The following is a 17842-nucleotide window of genomic DNA, read 5'->3' as shown; positions in this document are numbered from 1 at the left end:
TCATGTGGGCCCTGTGCAGCACCTTGAACTGTATGAGGCTAAGCCTCGCACAGGAAGAGGAGGAATTCACTCTCTCCAGGGCATCCGCCCACGTCCCCTCCTCAATCTCCTCACCCAGCTCCTCTTCCCATTTACCCTTCAGCTCCCCCACCGAGGCTTCATCCACCTCCTGCATGACGTGGTATACGTCCGAAATCCTCCCCCCTCCAACCCACACCCCCGAGAGCACCCTGTCCTGTACCCCACGTGGGGGCAGCAAGAGGGAACCCCTCCACCTGCCGCCTGGCAAACGCCTTAACCTGCATGTACCTAAACATGTTCCCCGGGGGGAGCCCAAACTTCCCCTCTAACTCACCCAGGCTCGCAAACCTCCCATCCACAAACGGGTCCCTCAACCTCCTAATACCTACCCTGTGCCAGCCAAGAAACCCGCCATCGATGCTCCCTGGAACAAACCGGTGGTTCCCCCGTATCGGGGACTCCATTGAGCCCACCACCTCCCCTCTATGCCGTCTCCATTGTCCCCAAATTTTGAGGGTAGCCACCACCACCGGGCTCGTGGTATACCTCGTTGGAGGGAGCTGCAACGGTGCCGTTACCAGCGCCTCCAGGCTTGTGTCCACGCAGGACGCCATCTCTATCCTCTTCCATGCTGCCCCTGCCCTGTCCATTACCCACATACGCACCATCGCTGCGTTGGCAGCCCAATAGTACCCACAGAGGTTGGGCAACGCCAGCCCCCCCCCCCCCCCCCCCCCCCCCCCCCCATCTCTGCCCCGCTCCAAAAACACCCTTCTCACCCTCGGAGTCCTATGCGCCCATACAAATCCCGTAATACTCCTGTTGACCCTCCTAAAAAAGGCCTTCGGGATAAGGATGGGGAGGCACTGGAACAGGAACAAAAACCTCGGGAGCACCGTCATCTTGACGGACTGCACCCTGCCCGCCAGCGACAGCGGTAACATGTCCCATCTTTTAAACTCCTCCTCCATTTGCTCCACCAGCCTAGTGAGGTTATGTTTGTGAAGGGCCCCCCCAGGTCCTAGCCACCTGGACTCCCAGGTACCGAAAGCACCTCCCTGCCCTTTTCAGTGGGAGCCTTCCAATCCCCTCCTCTTGATCCCCTGGGTGCACGACGAACAGCTCACTCTTACCCAGGTTGAGCTTGTACCCAGAAAAGCCCCCAAATTCCCTAAGGATCTTCATCACCTCCGGCATTCTCCCCCACTGGGTCCGCCACATATAGCAACAAGTCATCTGCGTATAATGACACTCGGTGCTCCTCCCCACCCCGCACCATAGAACATAGAACGATACAGCGCAGTACAGGCCCCTCGGCCCACGATGTTGCACCGACATGGGAAGTCAAAAACTAAAGGCCATCTAACCTACACTATGCCATTATCATCCATATGCTTATCCAATAAACTTTTAAATGCCCTCAATGTTGGCGAGGTCACTACTGTTGCAGGTAGGGCATTCCACGGCCTCACCACTCTTTGCGTAAAAAACCCACCTCTGACGTCTGTCCTATATCTATTACCCCTCAATTTAAGGCTATGTCCCCTCGTGCTAGCCACCTCCATCCGCGGGAGAAGGCTCTCACTGTCCACCCTATCTAACCCTCTGATCATTTTGTATGCCTCTATTAAGTCACCTTTTAACCTTCTTCTCTCTGACGAGAACAACCTCAAGTCCATCAGCCTTTCCTCATAAGATTTTCCCTCCATACCAGGCAACATCCTGGTAAATCTCCTCTGCACCCGTTCCAAAGCTTCCACGACCTTCCTATAATGAGGCGACCAGAACTGTACGCAATACTCCAAATGCGGCCGTACCAGAGTTTTGTACAGCTGCAACATGACCTCATGGCTCCGGAACTCAATCCCTCTACCAATAAAGGCCAACACACCATAGGCCTTCTTCACAACCCTATCAACCTGGGTGGCAACTTTCAGGGATCTATGTACATGGACACCGAGATCCCTCTGCTCATCCACACTGCCAAGAATTTTACCATTAGCCAAATATTCCGCATTCCTGTTTTTCTTTCCAAAGTGTATCACCTCACACTTCTCTACATTAAACTCCATTTGCCACCTCTCAGCCCAGCTCTGCAGCTTATCTATGTCCCTCTGTAACCTGCAACATCCTTCCACACTGTCTACAACTCCACCGACTTTAGTGTCGTCTGCAAATTTACTCACCCAAACGTCTGTGCCCTCCTCTAGGTCATTTATAAAAATGACAAACAGCAACAGCCCCAGAACAGATCCTTGTGGTACGCCACTCGTAACTGAACTCCATTCTGAACATTTGCCATCAACCACCACCCTCTGTCTTCTTTCAACTAGCCAATTTCTGATCCACATCTCTAAATCACCCTCAATCCCCAGCCTCCGTATTTTCTGCAATAGCCGACCGTGGGGAACCTTATCAAACGCTTTACTGAAATCCATATACACCACATCAACTGCTCTACCCTCGTCTACCTGTTCAGTCACCTTCTCAAAGAACTTAATAAGGTTTGTGAGGCATGACCTACCCTTCACAAAACCATGCTGACTATCCCTAATCATATTATTCCTATCTCGATGATTATAAATTGTATCTTTTATAATCCTCTCCAAGACTTTACCCACAACAGACGTGAGGCTCACCGGCCTATAGTTACCGGGGTTATCTCTACTCCCCTTCTTGAACAAAGGGACCATATTTGCTCCCCTCCAATCCTCTGGCACTATTCCTGTAGCCAATGATGACATAAAAATCAAAGCCAAAGGCTCAGCAATCTCTTCCCTGGCTTCCCAGAGAATCCTAGGATAAATCCCATCAGGCCCCGGGGACTTATCTATTTTCACCTTGTCCAGAATTGCCAACATTTCTTCCCTACGCACCTCAATGCCATCTATTCTAATAGCCTGGGTCTCAGCATTCTCCTCCACAACATTATCTTTTTCCTGAGTGAATACTGACGAAAAGTATTCATTTAGTATCTTGCTTATTTCCTCAGCCTCCACACACAACTTCCCACCACTGTCCTTGACTGGCTCTACTCTTACCCTAGTCATTCTTTTATTCCTGACATACCTATAGAAAGCTTTTGGGTTTTCCTTGATCCTACCTGCCAAAGACTTCTCATGTCCCCTCCTTGCTCGTCTTAGCTCTCTCTTTAGATCCTTCCTCGCTTCCTTGTAACTATCAAGCGCCCCAACTGAAACTGCACGCCTCATCTTCACATAGGCCTCCTTCTTCCTCTTAACAAGAGATTCCACTTCTTTGGTAAACCACGGTTCCCTTGCTCTACCCATTCCTCCCTGCCTGACTGGTACGTACTTATCAAGAACACGCAATAGCTGTTCCTTGAACAAGCTCCACATATCCAGTGTGCCCAACCCTTGCAGCCTACTTCTCCAACCTACACATCCTAAGTCATGTCTAATGGCATCATAATTGCCCTTCCCCCAGCTATAACTCTTGCCCTGTGGGGTATACTTATCCCTTTCCATCACTAATGTAAAGGTCACCGAATTATGGTCACTGTTTCCAAAGTGCTCACCTACCTCCAGATCTAACACCTGGCCTGGTTCATTACCCAAAACCAAATCCAATGTGGCCTCGCCTCTTGTTGGCCTGTCAACATATTGTGTCAGGAAACCCTCCTGCACACATTGTACAAAGAACGACCCATCTAATGTACTCGAACTATATCTTTTCCAGTCAATATTTGGAAAGTTAAAGTCTCCCATAACAACTACCCTGTTACTTTCGCTCTTTTCCAGAATCATCTTCGCCATCCTTTCCTCTACATCCCTAGAACTATTAGGTGGCCTATAGAAAACTCCCAACAGGGTGACCTCTCCTTTCCTGTTTCTAATCTCAGCCCATACTACCTCGGAAGAAGAGTCTCCATCTAGCATCCTTTCTGCCACCGTAATACTGTCCTTGACTAGCAGCGCCACACCTCCCCCTCTTTTGCCCCCTTCTCTGAGCTTACTAAAACACCTAAACTCCGGAACCTGCAACAACCATTCCTGTCCCTGCTCTATCCATGTCTCTGAAATGGCCACAACATCGAAGTCCCAGGTACCAACCCATGCTGCCAGTTCCCCTACCTTATTTCGTATACTCCTGGCATTGAAGTAGACACACTTCAAACCACCTACCTGAACTCTGGCACCCTCCTGCGAAGTCAAATCTGTGCTCCTGACCTCTATACTCTCAATCTCCCGTACCCCAAAACTACAATCCAGGTTCCCATGCCCCTGCTGAATTAGTTTATACCCCCCCAAAGAGCACTAACAAATCTCCCCCCAGGATATTGGTGCCCCTCAGGTTCAGATGTAGACCATCCTGTCTATACAGGTCCCACCTTCCCCAGACAGAGCCCCAGTTATCCAGAAATCTGAATCCCTCCCGCCTGCACCATCCCTGTAGCCACGTGTTTAATTGCTCTCTCTCCCTATTCCTCGTCTCACTATCACGTGGCACGGGCAACAACCCAGAGATAACAACTCTGCTTGTTTTCGCTCTGAGCTTCCATCCTATCTCCCTAAAGGCCTGCCTGACATCCTTGTCCCCTTTCCTACCTATGTCGTTAGTGCCAATGTGGACTACGACTTGGGGCTGCTCCCCCTCCCCCTTAAGGACCCGGAAAACACGATCCGAGACATCACGTACCCTTGCACCTGGGAGGTAACATACCAAACGTGAGTATCTCTCGCTCCCACAAAATCTCCTATCTGTGCCCCTGACTATTGAGTCCCCAATTACTAATGTTCTACTCCTTTCCCCCCTTCCCTTCTGAGCAACAGGGACAGACTCCGTGCCAGAGGCCCATACCCCATGGCTTACCCCTGGTAAGTCGTCCCCCCCACAAGTATCCAAAACGGTATACTTGTTACTCAGGGGAACGACTGCAGGGGGTCCCTGCACTGACTGCTTCTTCCCAGTCCCTCTTACAGTTACCCATCTATCTCCAGTCTTTGGTGTAACTACTTCCCTGAAGCTCCTATCTATGACCACCTCTGCCTCCCGAATGACCCGAAGTTCATCCAGCTCAAGCTCCAGGTCCCTAACACGGTTTTTGAGGAGCTGGAGTTGGGTGCACTTCACACAGATGACATCAGCAGGGACACTGATGGCGTCCCTCACCTCAAACATTCTGCAGGAGGAGCATTGTACTGCCTTCCCTGACATCACCTCGAGATTAAAAAAAAAACAAGAAAAATAAAAGAAAAAGAAAGGAAGAGCTTACCTGATATTTACTCAAACCCTGCTCCCGCTGAAAGGTAAGTAAATTTAAAGGCACTCACTCACCTTCACGACAGGCCCCTGCTCCCGCTTCCCAACAACCATTGGGGGGGGGGGGGGGGGGGTGGGAAACACTAATGAAGTGTTTCGGGTTTAATTGTCACTAAACAACAGCCCCTCCACAAACCACCTTCAAATTAGGCTGACCGCACTACACGTATGCAAATTTCCCCAGAACAGCTGATCAGTAGCTCTGCTCTGCTGCCCTCTGCTGGATGCTTGCCTTCACTCAAACTCCTCGGGTCTTCTTCGCAGGCACACCTTCAAATTAGGCTGACCGCACTGCACGTATGCAAATTTCCCCAGAACAGCTGATCAGTAGCTCTGCTGCCCTCTGCTGGATGCTTGCCTTCACTCAAACTCCTCGGGTCTTCTTCACAGGTACACCTTCAAATTAGGCTGACCGCACTGCACGTATGCAAATTTCCCCAGAACAGCTGATCAGTAGCTCTGCTCTGCTGCCCTCTGCTGGATGCTTGCCTTCACTCAAACTCCTCGGGTCTTCTTCGCAGGTACACCTTCAAATTAGGCTGACCGCACTGCACGTATGCAAATTTCCCCAGAACAGCTGATCAGTAGCTCTGCTCTGCTGCCCTCTGCTGGATGCTTGCCTTCACTCAAACTCCTCGGGTCTTCTTCGCAGGTACACCTTCAAATTAGGCTGACCGCACTGCACGTATGCAAATTTCCCCAGAACAACTGATCAGTAGCTCTGCTCTGCTGCCCTCTGCTGGATGCTTGCCTTCACTCAAACTCCTCGGGTCTTCTTCGCAGGCACACCTTCAAATTAGGCTGACCGCACTGCACGTATGCAAATTTCCCCAGAAGCTGATCAGTAGCTCTGCTCTGCTGCCCTCTGCTGGATGCTTGCCTTCACTCAAACTCCTCGGGTCTTCTTCGCAGGTACACCTTCAAATTAGGCTGACCGCACTGCACGTATGCAAATTTCCCCAGAACAGCTGATCAGTAGCTCTGCTCTGCTGGATGCTTGCCTTCACTCAAACTCCTCGGGTCTTCTTCGCAGGTACACCTTCAAATTAGGCTGACCGCACTGCACGTATGCAAATTTCCGCAGAACAGCTGATCAGTAGCTCTGCTCTGCTGCCCTCTGCCCTCCAATTCCTCGACTCCCTCAACGCCATGGCCAGGGGCTCAATTGCCAATGCAAAGAGCAAGGGGGACAGGGGACACCCCTGTCTCGTACCCCGGTACAACCAAAAGTACTCCGATCTCCTCCTATTCTTGGCTACACTCGCCATCTGGGCCTCATATAGCAGCCTCACCCAACTGACAAACCCCTCCCCGAACCCAAACCTTTCCAGCACCTCCCACAAGTACCCCCACTCAACCCTATCAAAGGCCTTCTCCGCATCTAATGCTACCACTATCTCCGCCTCCCCTTCTACCACCGGCATCATGATAACATTCAGAAACCTACGTATATTGGTGTTCAGCTGCCTTTCCATCACAAACCCCGTCTGGTCCTCATGAATGACCCCCGGGACACAATCCTCTATCCTTGTGGCCAAGATCTTCGCCAAGAGCTTGGCATCCATATTTAACAACGAGATCCGCCTGTATGATCCACACTGCAGGGGGTCCTTGTCCCGTTTAAGGATCAAGGAAATCAGCACACGTGACATAGCCGTGGGCAAAGCCCCCCCCCCCCCCCTCCCTTGCCTCGTTAAAGGTCCTACCCAACAGGGGGCCCAGCAGGTCTACATACATTTTGTAAAATTTGACCGGAAACCCATCCGGCCCCGGCGCCTTCCCCGACTGCATGCTACCTATCCCTTTGACCAACTCCTCCAGCTCAATCGGCGCCCCCAGCCCCTCCACCTGTCCTTCCTCCACCTTCGGAAATCTCAGCCTGTCCAAAAAACGCCCTATTCCCCCCCCCTCCACCGGGGGCTCGGATCGGAACAATTCCCAATAAAAGTCCCTGAAGACCCCATTAATGTCCACCCCCCTTCACACCACATTGCCTCCCCTATCCATCACTCCACCAATCTCCCTGGCCGCGTCGCGCTTACAAAGCTGATGCGCCAGCATCCTACTTGCCTTCTCCCCATATTCGTACACCGCTCCCTGTGCCTTCCTCCACTGAGCTTCCGCCTTTCCGGTGGTCAGCAAGTCGAACTTGGCCTGAAGGGTACGTCGCTCCCTCAACAGTCCCTCCTCCGGAGCCTCCGCATATCTCCTGTCCACCCTCACCATCTCCCCCACCAACCTCTCCCTCTCTCTCTGCTCTCCCCTCTCCCTATCGGCTCGGATGGAAATCAACTCCCCTCTAATCACCGCCTTCAATGCTTCCCAAACCATCCCCACCCGGACCTCCCCATTATCATTGGCCTCTAAATACCTCTTGATACACCCCCGAACCCGCCCGCCCATCTTCTCATCCGCCAGCAGTCCCACCTCCAGGTGCCAGAGCGGGCGCTGGTCCCTCTCCTCCCCCAGCTCAAGGTCTACCCAGTGCGGGGCATGGTCCGAAATGACTATGGCCGAATACTCGGCATCCTCCACCCTCGAAATCAGCCCCCTGCTCAGGACAAAAAAGTCGATCCGGGAATAGGCTTTATGCACGTGGGGAAAAAAATGAATATTCCCTGGCCCTCGGCCTCGCGAACCTCCACGGATCTACCCCTCCCATCTGATCCATAAACCCCCTCAACACCTTAGCCGCGGCTATTGAGACTATTGAGTTGGATGATCAGCTATGATCATAATGAATGGTGGAGCAGGTTCGAAGGGCCGAATGGCCTCCTCCTGCTTCTATTTTCTGTTTCTTTGTTTCTATGTCCAGTTCTGGGCACCATGTTGAAGGAAACATGTGAAGGCATTGGAGAGAGTGCAGAAGTGATTCATCAGAATGGTTCAATGGATGTGGAAATTCAGTTATGAAGATAGTTTGGAGAAATGCGGACTGATTACCCTCGAGAAAAGAAGGCTGAGACGAGAGGTATTTAAAATCACGAGGATTCTGGACAGAGTAGATAGGGAGAAGCTGTTCACACTCGTGAAAAGATCAAGAACGAGAGGGCACAGATTATTTAATAAAATAATTAAACGTGATTTTAAAAAAAAATTTCACACGAATGGCTAATGCACTCCTTGAGCCATTGGGTCATTGCTTAAAAATAAGGGGTCGGCTCATTTAAGACAGATGAGGAGAAATTAATTTCTCTCAGAGGGTTGAGAGTCTCTGGAACTCTCTTCCTCAAAAGGCAGTGGAAGCAGAGGCTTTGAACATTTTTAAGGCAGAGCTAAATAGATTCCTGATCAACAAGAGGGTGATATTAACAAGGGGGTGAAAGGTTATCGGGGAGTAGGCAGGAACATAGGGCTGAAGTTTCAGATCAGCGATGATCTTATGCATGGCGGAGCAGATTCGAGGGACCGAGTGGCCTCCTACAGGCCTAATTCGTATGTTCGTATGAAAGTGTGGTGGGGGCAGAAGCATTCAAAGGGAATTAGACTAATCTGAAGAGGGGGAAGGCAGGGAGAATGGTACAAAAGGGAAAAGCTCATTCGAGAGCCAGGCCAGACTCGATGGACTCAATGGCCGCCTTCTGTGCTGTAACAATTCTCCCTCCTTTTCCAGATAGCCCGGAAACATTTCTCCTTGGAAGTATTTCTCGAATTTCCTTTCGAAAGTTATTACTCCATCTGCAGTCACTATCCTTTCAGATGTGCATTCCCGATCACAAACACCCACTGTGTAATAAGACTCTACTCATGTCACCCCAATTTCCTTTCCAGCTACTTCAAACCTAGCAGGGAAATAGAGTTTGTCTTTGTTTACACCACCAAAACCCTTCCTAATTTTAAACACAGGCATTAAAACTCCCCATAACCTTTTAAGGAGGGGAACGACCTATTTAAATCACATCCTCTTTCTGCTTCCATAGAACATACAGTGCAGAAGGAGGCCATTTGGCCCATCGAGTCTGCACCGACCCACTTAAGCCCTCACTTCTACCCTCTCCCCGTAACCCAATAACCCCTCCTAACCTTTTTTTTTTGGACACTAAGGGCAATTTAGTATGGCCAATCTACCTAGCCTGCACGTCTTTGGACTGTGGGAGGAAACCGGAGCACACGGAGGAAACCCACGTAGACACGGGGAGAACGTGCAGACTCCGCACAGACAGTGACCCAGCGGGGAATTGAACCTGGGACCCTGGTGCTGTGAAGCCACAGTGCTAGCCACTTGTGCTACCGTGCTTCCATCTCCAGTAAACACATGCAAGTTTCAGGGGAAACTCCATCTTGTTAATTTCCTACCTTACAATGGTGGTGGCACTTTCTGAGTACTTCATTGGCTATAAAGCTCTTTGAGATGTCTGGTGGTGTTGAAATGTTCCACATAAATTGCAAGTCTTTCTTTACCCAGCATTTCAGCTTTTATTTAGAGTTGCACTCCCTCTAGGAGCGTGCAGATGGTGACGTTGGGCTATGATTGGACACTTCCAGTGGCGAAGGCGTAACTCTACCCCACCCCTGTTACATCACACTGACTCTCTCGTAAAGCATTAGACTATCACGGTTCAGACTGGACAGGAGTCACATGTAGGCCTGGCTGGCATGGGTAACAGGGCCACTTCCCTGAAGACGAGAAGTAACACCACTAAGTTTTAAAACCAAGATGTAATTTTTTATGTTGATTACCTGCTTCCAGCCCAGATGTTATCACTTCAATTGAAAACAAGAGCCTGAAGAAAAGGAATTAAAATTAGTGCCGATGTCCAGAAATATAATTAGATAGGTTGTTGGACACAATCAGTTGCCGGGGAGAGGTATCATTACCCTATTGAATAAACAGTGAATCTATACAGTTACACAGTGAACTATTCTAACTTAGCTCCTTTGGGCCAGCTACTGTGATGTAATTGGAGTGATATTTGGATGTCTTTCTCTTGTCTTCAGATGAAGGATATATTGAAGACGGTTGGTTGTTGTATTGTCGGACAGACCGCTGACCTAGTGCCTGCTGATAAGAAGCTTTACGCGATCAGGGATGTGACATCGACCGTGGACAGTCTGCCTCTCATAGCAGGTTAGTGAGAACAGGTTACACATGACTGGCAGTGAGAATGAGTTATACAGACAAAAATGGGTTAACGAGAGTGAGTTACACTGACAGTACTGGGTTAACTAGAGCAAGTTACACTGACAGTAATGGGTTAATGAAAGCGAGTTACACTGACAGTAATGGGTTAACGAGAGCAAGTTACACTGACCGTACTGGGTTAACTAGAGCAAGTTAAACTGACAGTAATGGGTTAATGAAAGCGAGTTACACTGACAGTAATGGGTTAACGAGAGCAAGTTACACTGACAGTAATGGGTTAAAGAGAACGAGTTACACACACTAACGGCAGTAAGAGTGAGTAACACAGGCAGTAATGGGTTAACGAGAGCGAGTTACACTGCCAGTAATGGGTTAACAAAAGCGAGTTACACTGACAGTAATGGGTTAACGAGAGCGAGTTACACTGACAGTAATGGATTAACAAAAGCGAGTTACGCTGACAGTAATGGGTTAACGAGAGCGAGTTACACTGACAGTAATGGGTTAATGAGAGTGAGTTACACTGACAGTAATGGATTAACAAAAGCGAGTTACGCTGACAGTAATGGGTTAACGAAAGCGAGTTACATTGACAGTACTGGGTTAATGAGAGCGAGTTACACCAACAGTAATGGGTTAACAAGAGCGAGTTACACTGAGAGTAATGGGTTAATGAGAGTGAGTTAACCTGACAGTAATGGGTTAACGAAAGCGAGTTACACTGACAGTAATGGGTTAATGAGAGTGAGTTACACTGACAGTAATGGGTTAACAAGAGCGAGTTACACTGACCATAATGGGTTAATGAGAGCACGTTACACTGACAGTACTGGGTTAATGAGAGTGAGTTACACTGACAGTACTGGGTAATGAGAGCGAGTTGCACTGACAGTAATGGGTTAATGAGAGTGAGTTACACTGACAGTAATGGGTTAATGAGAGCGAGTTACACTGACAGTAATGGGTTAACGAGAGCGGGTTACACAGACAGTAATGGGTTAACGAGAGCGAGTTACACTGATAGTAATGGATTAACAAAAATGAGTTACACTGACAGTAATGGGTTAACGAAAGCGAGTTACACTGACAGTACTGGGTAAATGAGAGCTCGTTACACTGACAGTACTGGGTTAATGAGAGTGAGTTACACTGGCAGTAATGGGTTAATGAGAGCGGGTTACACAGACAGTAATGGGTTAACGAGAGCGAGTTACACTGACAGTAATGGGTTAACAAAAGCGAGTTACACTGACAGTACTGGGTTAATGAGAGCGGGTTACACTGACAGTACTGGGTTAATGAGAGTGAGTTACACTGACAGTAATGGGTTAATGAGAGCGAGTTACACTGCCAGTAATGGGTTAACAAAAGCGAGTTACACTGACAATAATGGGTTAATGAGAGTGAGTTACACTGCCAGTAATGGGTTAACGAGAGCGAGTTACACTGACAGTAATGGGTTAATGAGAGTGAGTTACACTGACGGTAATGGGTTAGGGAGAGCGGGTTACACTGACAGTAATGGGTTAATGAGAGCGAGTTACACTGACAGTAATGGGTTATTGAGAGCGAATTACACTGACAGTAATGGGTTAATGAGAGCGAGTTACACTGACAGTAATGGGTTAATGAGAGCGAGTTACACTGACAGTAATGGGTTAACGAGAGCGAGTTACACTGACAGTAATGGGTTAATGAGAGCGAGTTACACTGACAGTAATGGGTTAATGAGAGTGAGTTAACCTGACAGTAATGGGTTAATGAGAGCGAGTTACACTGACAGTAATGGGTTAATGAGAGTGAGTTAACCTGACAGTAATGGGTTAACGAAAGCGAGTTACACTGACAGTACTGGGTTAACGAAAGCGAGTTACACTGACAGTAATAGGTTAATGAGAGCGAGTTACACTGACAGTAATGGGTTAATGAGAGCGAGTTACACTGACAGTAATGGGTTAATGAGAGCGAGTTACACTGACAGTAATGGGTTAATGAGAGCGAGTTAGACTAACAGTAATGGGTTAACAAGAGCGAGTTACACGGACAGTAATGGGTTAATGAGAGCACGTTACACTGACAGTAATGGGTTAATGAGAGCAAGTTACACTGACAGTACTGGGTTAATGAGAGTGAGTTACACTGACTGTAATGGGTTAACGAGAGCGAGTTACACTGACAGTAATGGGTTAACGAAAGCGAGTTACACTGACAGTAATGGGTTAATGAGAGCGAGTTACACTGACAGTAATGGGTTAATGAGAGTGAGTTACACTGATGGTAAATGGTTAGGGAGAGCGAGTTACACTGACAGTAATGTGTTAACGAGAGCGATTTACACTGACAGTAATGGGTTAATGAGAGTGAGTTACACTGACAGTAATGGGTTAATGAGAGTGAGTTACACTGGCAGTAATGGGTTAATGAGAGCGAGTTACACTGTCAGTAATGGGTTAATGAGAGCGAGTTACACTGTCAGTAATGGGTTAATGAGAGCGAGTTACACTGACAGTAATGGGTTAATGAAAGCGAGTTACAATTACAGTAATAGGGGTTAATGAGAGCGAGTTGCACTGACAGTAATTGGTTAACGAAAGCGAGTTACACTGGCAGTAATGGGTTAACGAGAGTGAGTTAACCTGACAGTAATGGGTTAACGAACGCGAGTTACACTGACAGTAATGGGTTAATGAGAGCGAGTTACACTGACAGTAATGGGATAATGAGAATGAGTTACACTGACAGTAATGGGTTAATGAGAGCGAGTTACACTGACAGTAATGGGTTAACAAGAGCGAGTTACACTGACAGTAATGAGTTAATGAGAGCAAGTTACACTGACAGTAATGGGTTAATGAGAGCGAGTTACACTGACAGTAATGGGTTAATGAGAGCGAGTTACGCTGACAGTAATGGGTTAGCGAGAGCGAGTTACACTGTCAGTAATGGGTTAGCGAGAGCGACAGTAATGGGTTAACGAGAGTGAGTTACACTGACAGTAATGTGTTAATGAGAATGAGTTACACTGACAGTAATGGGTTAATGAGAGCGAGTTACACTGACAGTAATGGGTTAACGAGAGCAAGTTACACTGACAGTAATGGGTTAATGAGAGCGTGTTACACTGACAGTAATGGATTAATGAGAGCGACACTGACAGTAATGGGTTAATGAGAGCGAGTTACACTGACACTAACGGGCAGTGAAGGTGAGTTAAACTGACACTAAGGTTAGCGAGAATCAGTTACACTGACAGTAATGGGTTAACGAGAATCAGTTACACAGACAGTAATGGATCACGAGAGTGAGTTACACTAACAGTAATGGGTTAATGAGAATGAGTTACTATGACAGGAGGTACATGACTCAGTGATAACATCACATCAGCGTGGGCATGCAAATCGTACAGTAACACTCATTAAAATGGGGAGTGTGCGCTGTGGCTGCTGAGGGAGCCGTCTGTCTCCAAACTCCACTGAATGCCCACTGTGACCCATAAATATGCAGAGCACCATCGGCTTTCTGGGTGGCCACCCCTGAGGAACCTCCAGACCTCAACTGACCCATCATTGGGATGAACATGGTTCAGCGCGGTCAGTGGCCCATCAGGTGTTGGCACTGCTCAGTGCAACCATCCGAGGCATTGCCCCACAGCAGGGGGAGCAGGGGAAGAGCAGAGTGCACCCCGAACAGCAGACACGTGAAACAGGTCCCTACTACCCTCCCTCGCACACCACCCCCCGGGCAGATACCATTGGCACTGCCAGCTAGCCCACCGTGCAGGTCACTAAGCCCCACCTGCCCACTGCGCCCCTGCTCCCACCCACCCTGCTCCCGGACAGGTTGGCACATCCCGTGCGTTGTACAGAGGACTCATGGCACACTACAGCTACAGTCCCAATGGGTGGCCACCCCCTTGCCTAGCCCCATCTCTGGGCCCTGCCTGCACGCATGCATGCCACCAGACATGATGGCGGTCGGAGGTACAACCAGATGCCACCCTCGGGGTTCCTAGCTCCACCTGATGTCCCACTGCATGTGTGTGGTGCACACCAGATAGTGCCCCAGGAATCTCTTCACTAAAATGCCCAACGGAGGGGAATATGTCGGGGATGGAAGTTGCCGGTGACAGCAGTGATGAGAAGTCGGGATTGTCCTCGGACATGTGCTCCGGGGTGTTGCTGGCTTGCCGGGGGGGGGGGGGGGGGGGGGGGGCGAGGGACCCTGGACGGTCCTGCCACATCGCCTGTTGAGTCGCAGGATTCCGAGGGGGGGGGGGGGGGGGGGAGTGTGGGATGGGGGTTAGCGCAGTGCCAGGGGCATGTTGGTGGGGACTCACCCTGGCTGGCCTGGGGGGGTTACCCATTCTCAGCAGCGCTGCCTAACTGTGCACCTGGTGGGGCTGCATGGGCTGAGGGGTGGGAGGGGTGAGGGGTGTGTGAACACGGGTGATGCCAGGAGCACGGGTGATGGTGACTCACCCGTCCAGCTTCTTTCGGCATGGCTGGCTGATCCTCGCAGTGTTGCCCACGGCCGGCTCTCAAGGCCTCTGCCACCTGCACCCAGCTCCAGTTGACGTCAGCGAGTGGTAGCCTCCTTCCTACCCCGGAAAACAGGGTGTCCCGCCTCTCCTCCACGGCATCCAGCTTTATCTCTAGCTCTGCATCGGCGAACTTGGAGCTGCCCTTAGTGGTGCTATCTTCTTGGCGAGAATGAGAGTGTTTGGGGAGTGGGGGGCTTATATGCAGCTCCAGTTTGTCAGGCTCTCTAGTCTAATCCCGATCCCAGCGAATCCGTTGCCATCGTGAGTTGGAATTGCACTAGTTCCACCTGGCATGAGTGCTGGCCCATTTGAATGTTCTGAATGGCTCGTGATCTGGGGCCCCCATCGGGGCCATGGAACCTCCCCACACCCCCTGCAATCTCTCAAACAGAGAATCCCGCTCATTGTGTTCCACATTCTCACACCCTCTGTAACAAAAGCTTTCATAGGCTCAGATTCGGTCCAATATGAAGATTGTCACTTGTTCTGGATTCAGAACTAGAGAGTTCCCTCTTTCTCCTGCTGATCTCCTCTATAACTTCAAACAGGTGAATTAGATCATCTGATAACCCCCAAGTGATATGACCCACTCATTACCAGTCACTGCCCCCACTCAATCCCTGATATCCCTCCCTGGTGAATCATTACCGGACTTCCTTTGATCCCAATATGGCTGCTGTAAGGTAGGCCACTCAAAACTGAATGGAGAGCTCTGTGTGTGGCCTTCCCATCACCCTATTTAACTGCAGTATGAGCTGCTGTATCTATACACTGATCTTCCTATATTGCAGCTCACAGACAACAGAATTTCTATTATGGCATCTATCTTCACCATCATTTTGTTTGATTGGACTAACATTTTTCAAGCAGTTCAAGTAAAAGAAAGATCAATGTCAAAATTTACTGAGGCAAGTCAGAAAAGATTTTGGACAATAAGCTGTTCCTGTAACAAGGTCAGTGATGAAGGATTGGTTGTTTTTGGTAACGTGCAGTTTCTAATTTTCAGCTTCCATAATATCGAAGAAAGGAGCTGAGTCTCTTAATGCTCTGATTTTGGATGTGAAATATGGAGAAGGAGCGTTATACAAGGAGATCCATGGAGCCAGAGAGCTGGCACAATATCTGGTCAGTACGCACTCCAAAACATCTCCATCAAACTGTGGTGAGGGAGAGAAACAGAGAGAGTGGAGAGGAGAATAGGTTTGACCGAGAGTTATCTCTTTGCCATTCTCTGACAACTTTAGGTATTTGTGGATGCCCATGAATTTGTACAGCAATTCTTCAGGTGATTCCTGGGCTTTTCCACCCTGCAGGAGACCCAGAAGCTGGGGAGGAAAGGTAACCCTACAGAAAGAATCACATTCAAGGCCAGAATATGTCAGAAAAGGAGAACTACAGAAACTGTGATCCTTGAAGTTTGACGCTTACAATTGCAAGTTTAAAAAGTTGCAAGTCCATCCCTTTGATTGAATATGTGATGATGCTGGTGACAGGAGGCGGGGTTCTCCGATAATGGGGCTAAGTGTTGACGCTGTCGTAAACGCCGGAGCATTTTACAACGGTGTCATCTGGCTCCTAGGAGCAGCGATTCTATGCCACACAGGGGGCCAGCACGGCACTGGAGAGCTTTGTGCAGCTCCAGCTGCCGATACGGGCACCAGCACGGGTGCCGTGTGTCTACGCATGCGTGCCACGGCCGGCGCGAGTCCGCGCCTGTGTGTGGGTTGCCCTCTCCGCGCCAGCCCCCGAGCAACATGATGGGGCCCGGAGCGGAGGAACATAGCCCCCCCCCCACCCCCGGGATTAGCCCGCCCGTCGATCAGTAGGCCCCGATCACGGGCCTGGCCACCATGGAGGCCCCTCCCAGAGTCGGATCACCCCCACCCACACCAGGACGGCCCCCGCAGCATGAACGCCGAGGCCCCGCCAGGTAGCACCACATGCAAACGACGCCGGCGGGACTCGGCCGCACTTGCGGGCACTCGGCCTGTCGAGCGCAGAGAATTGCTAGGGAGGCCGCCCCCGACTGGCGGCGCGGCAACCATGCCGGCACCATTGGCGGCAATTCTCCAGTCGCCGGAGAATTGGCGGACCAGCGTCGGAGCGGTGTCACGTGATTTGCACCCCTCCCCCGGCGATTCTCCGACCTGGTGCGGGGTCGGAGAATCCCGCCCAGTGCCTTTGCAGTTTTACTCCAAGGATTACTCCAAGTTAGTAACTTAATGTGTCATGGATTTCCAAAGCCTTTTATCTTTGCTTCTTGCCTAGCAGTTGGTGGCTTCCCAACAAGCTTAGCAACTCCAACGCTTCCCTTGATTCACTGAATGCACCATTTCCTCTATTATGAGTGCCACAGTGACAAATCAATATTTATTTTTTAAACCTTTTAGGTAGATGTTGGAAATCACTTGGGGATTCAAACAGCTGCTGCTCTCTCTAGGATGGACAATCCCATCGGAAGATGTGTTGGGAATTCTCTCGAAGTCATTGAATCCATTGAATGCCTGAAGGGAAAAGGGCCCAAGGACTTGGAGGAATTGGTCAGCTGCTTAGGTTAGTACTTCTCCAAGAATTGCATTCAATGTGTGAGGGGTGGACATTGTGGGTAATCAAGGACTCAAGAAACCTTGAATGAGAATGGTCATCTGTCTCATTCCTTTGGCAGCCATTGCATGACTACTTTGGTTGTGGACTCTATCATTTGTGCACTCTTCGAAACTCCCAGGTTTATTATTATCTCATTCCCTGAGTCCTTAGGCACAGTTCCAGCTTCTTCTCAAAGGCATCAGATTAACCATCATTTTGGTCATCTGCACAACATGTCCCATATCTTTTGGGAGAAATTCTTACAATCCTAAACTTCGATGAGGTTTGTGATTTTCTGCTGAAGTTCAGGTGCTCCTGGTGCCAATTGA

The 17842-nt window shown here is 49.5% G+C and overlaps 1 protein-coding gene across 7 annotated transcripts in view; it reads left to right on the top strand.

Moving 5' to 3' along the window:
- LOC119973469 (thymidine phosphorylase) overlaps positions 1–17842 on the top strand; it is a 151846-nt gene that overhangs the window by 42028 nt on the left and 91976 nt on the right. For all 7 annotated transcript variants that reach the window (XM_038811670.1, XM_038811672.1, XM_038811671.1 and 4 more), the window contains exons 6-8: positions 10243–10372; positions 15934–16052; positions 17318–17480. In XM_038811670.1, coding sequence (XP_038667598.1) covers positions 10243–10372; positions 15934–16052; positions 17318–17480 — 412 coding nt within the window. The remainder of the gene's footprint in view (positions 1–10242; positions 10373–15933; positions 16053–17317; positions 17481–17842) is intronic.

Source organism: Scyliorhinus canicula, chromosome 11, assembly GCF_902713615.1.
Source record: "Scyliorhinus canicula chromosome 11, sScyCan1.1, whole genome shotgun sequence".
Lineage (NCBI taxonomy): Eukaryota > Metazoa > Chordata > Chondrichthyes > Carcharhiniformes > Scyliorhinidae > Scyliorhinus > Scyliorhinus canicula.
Note: the sequence above shows the minus strand (reverse complement) of the source record. Positions and strands in the feature narration are given on the sequence as shown.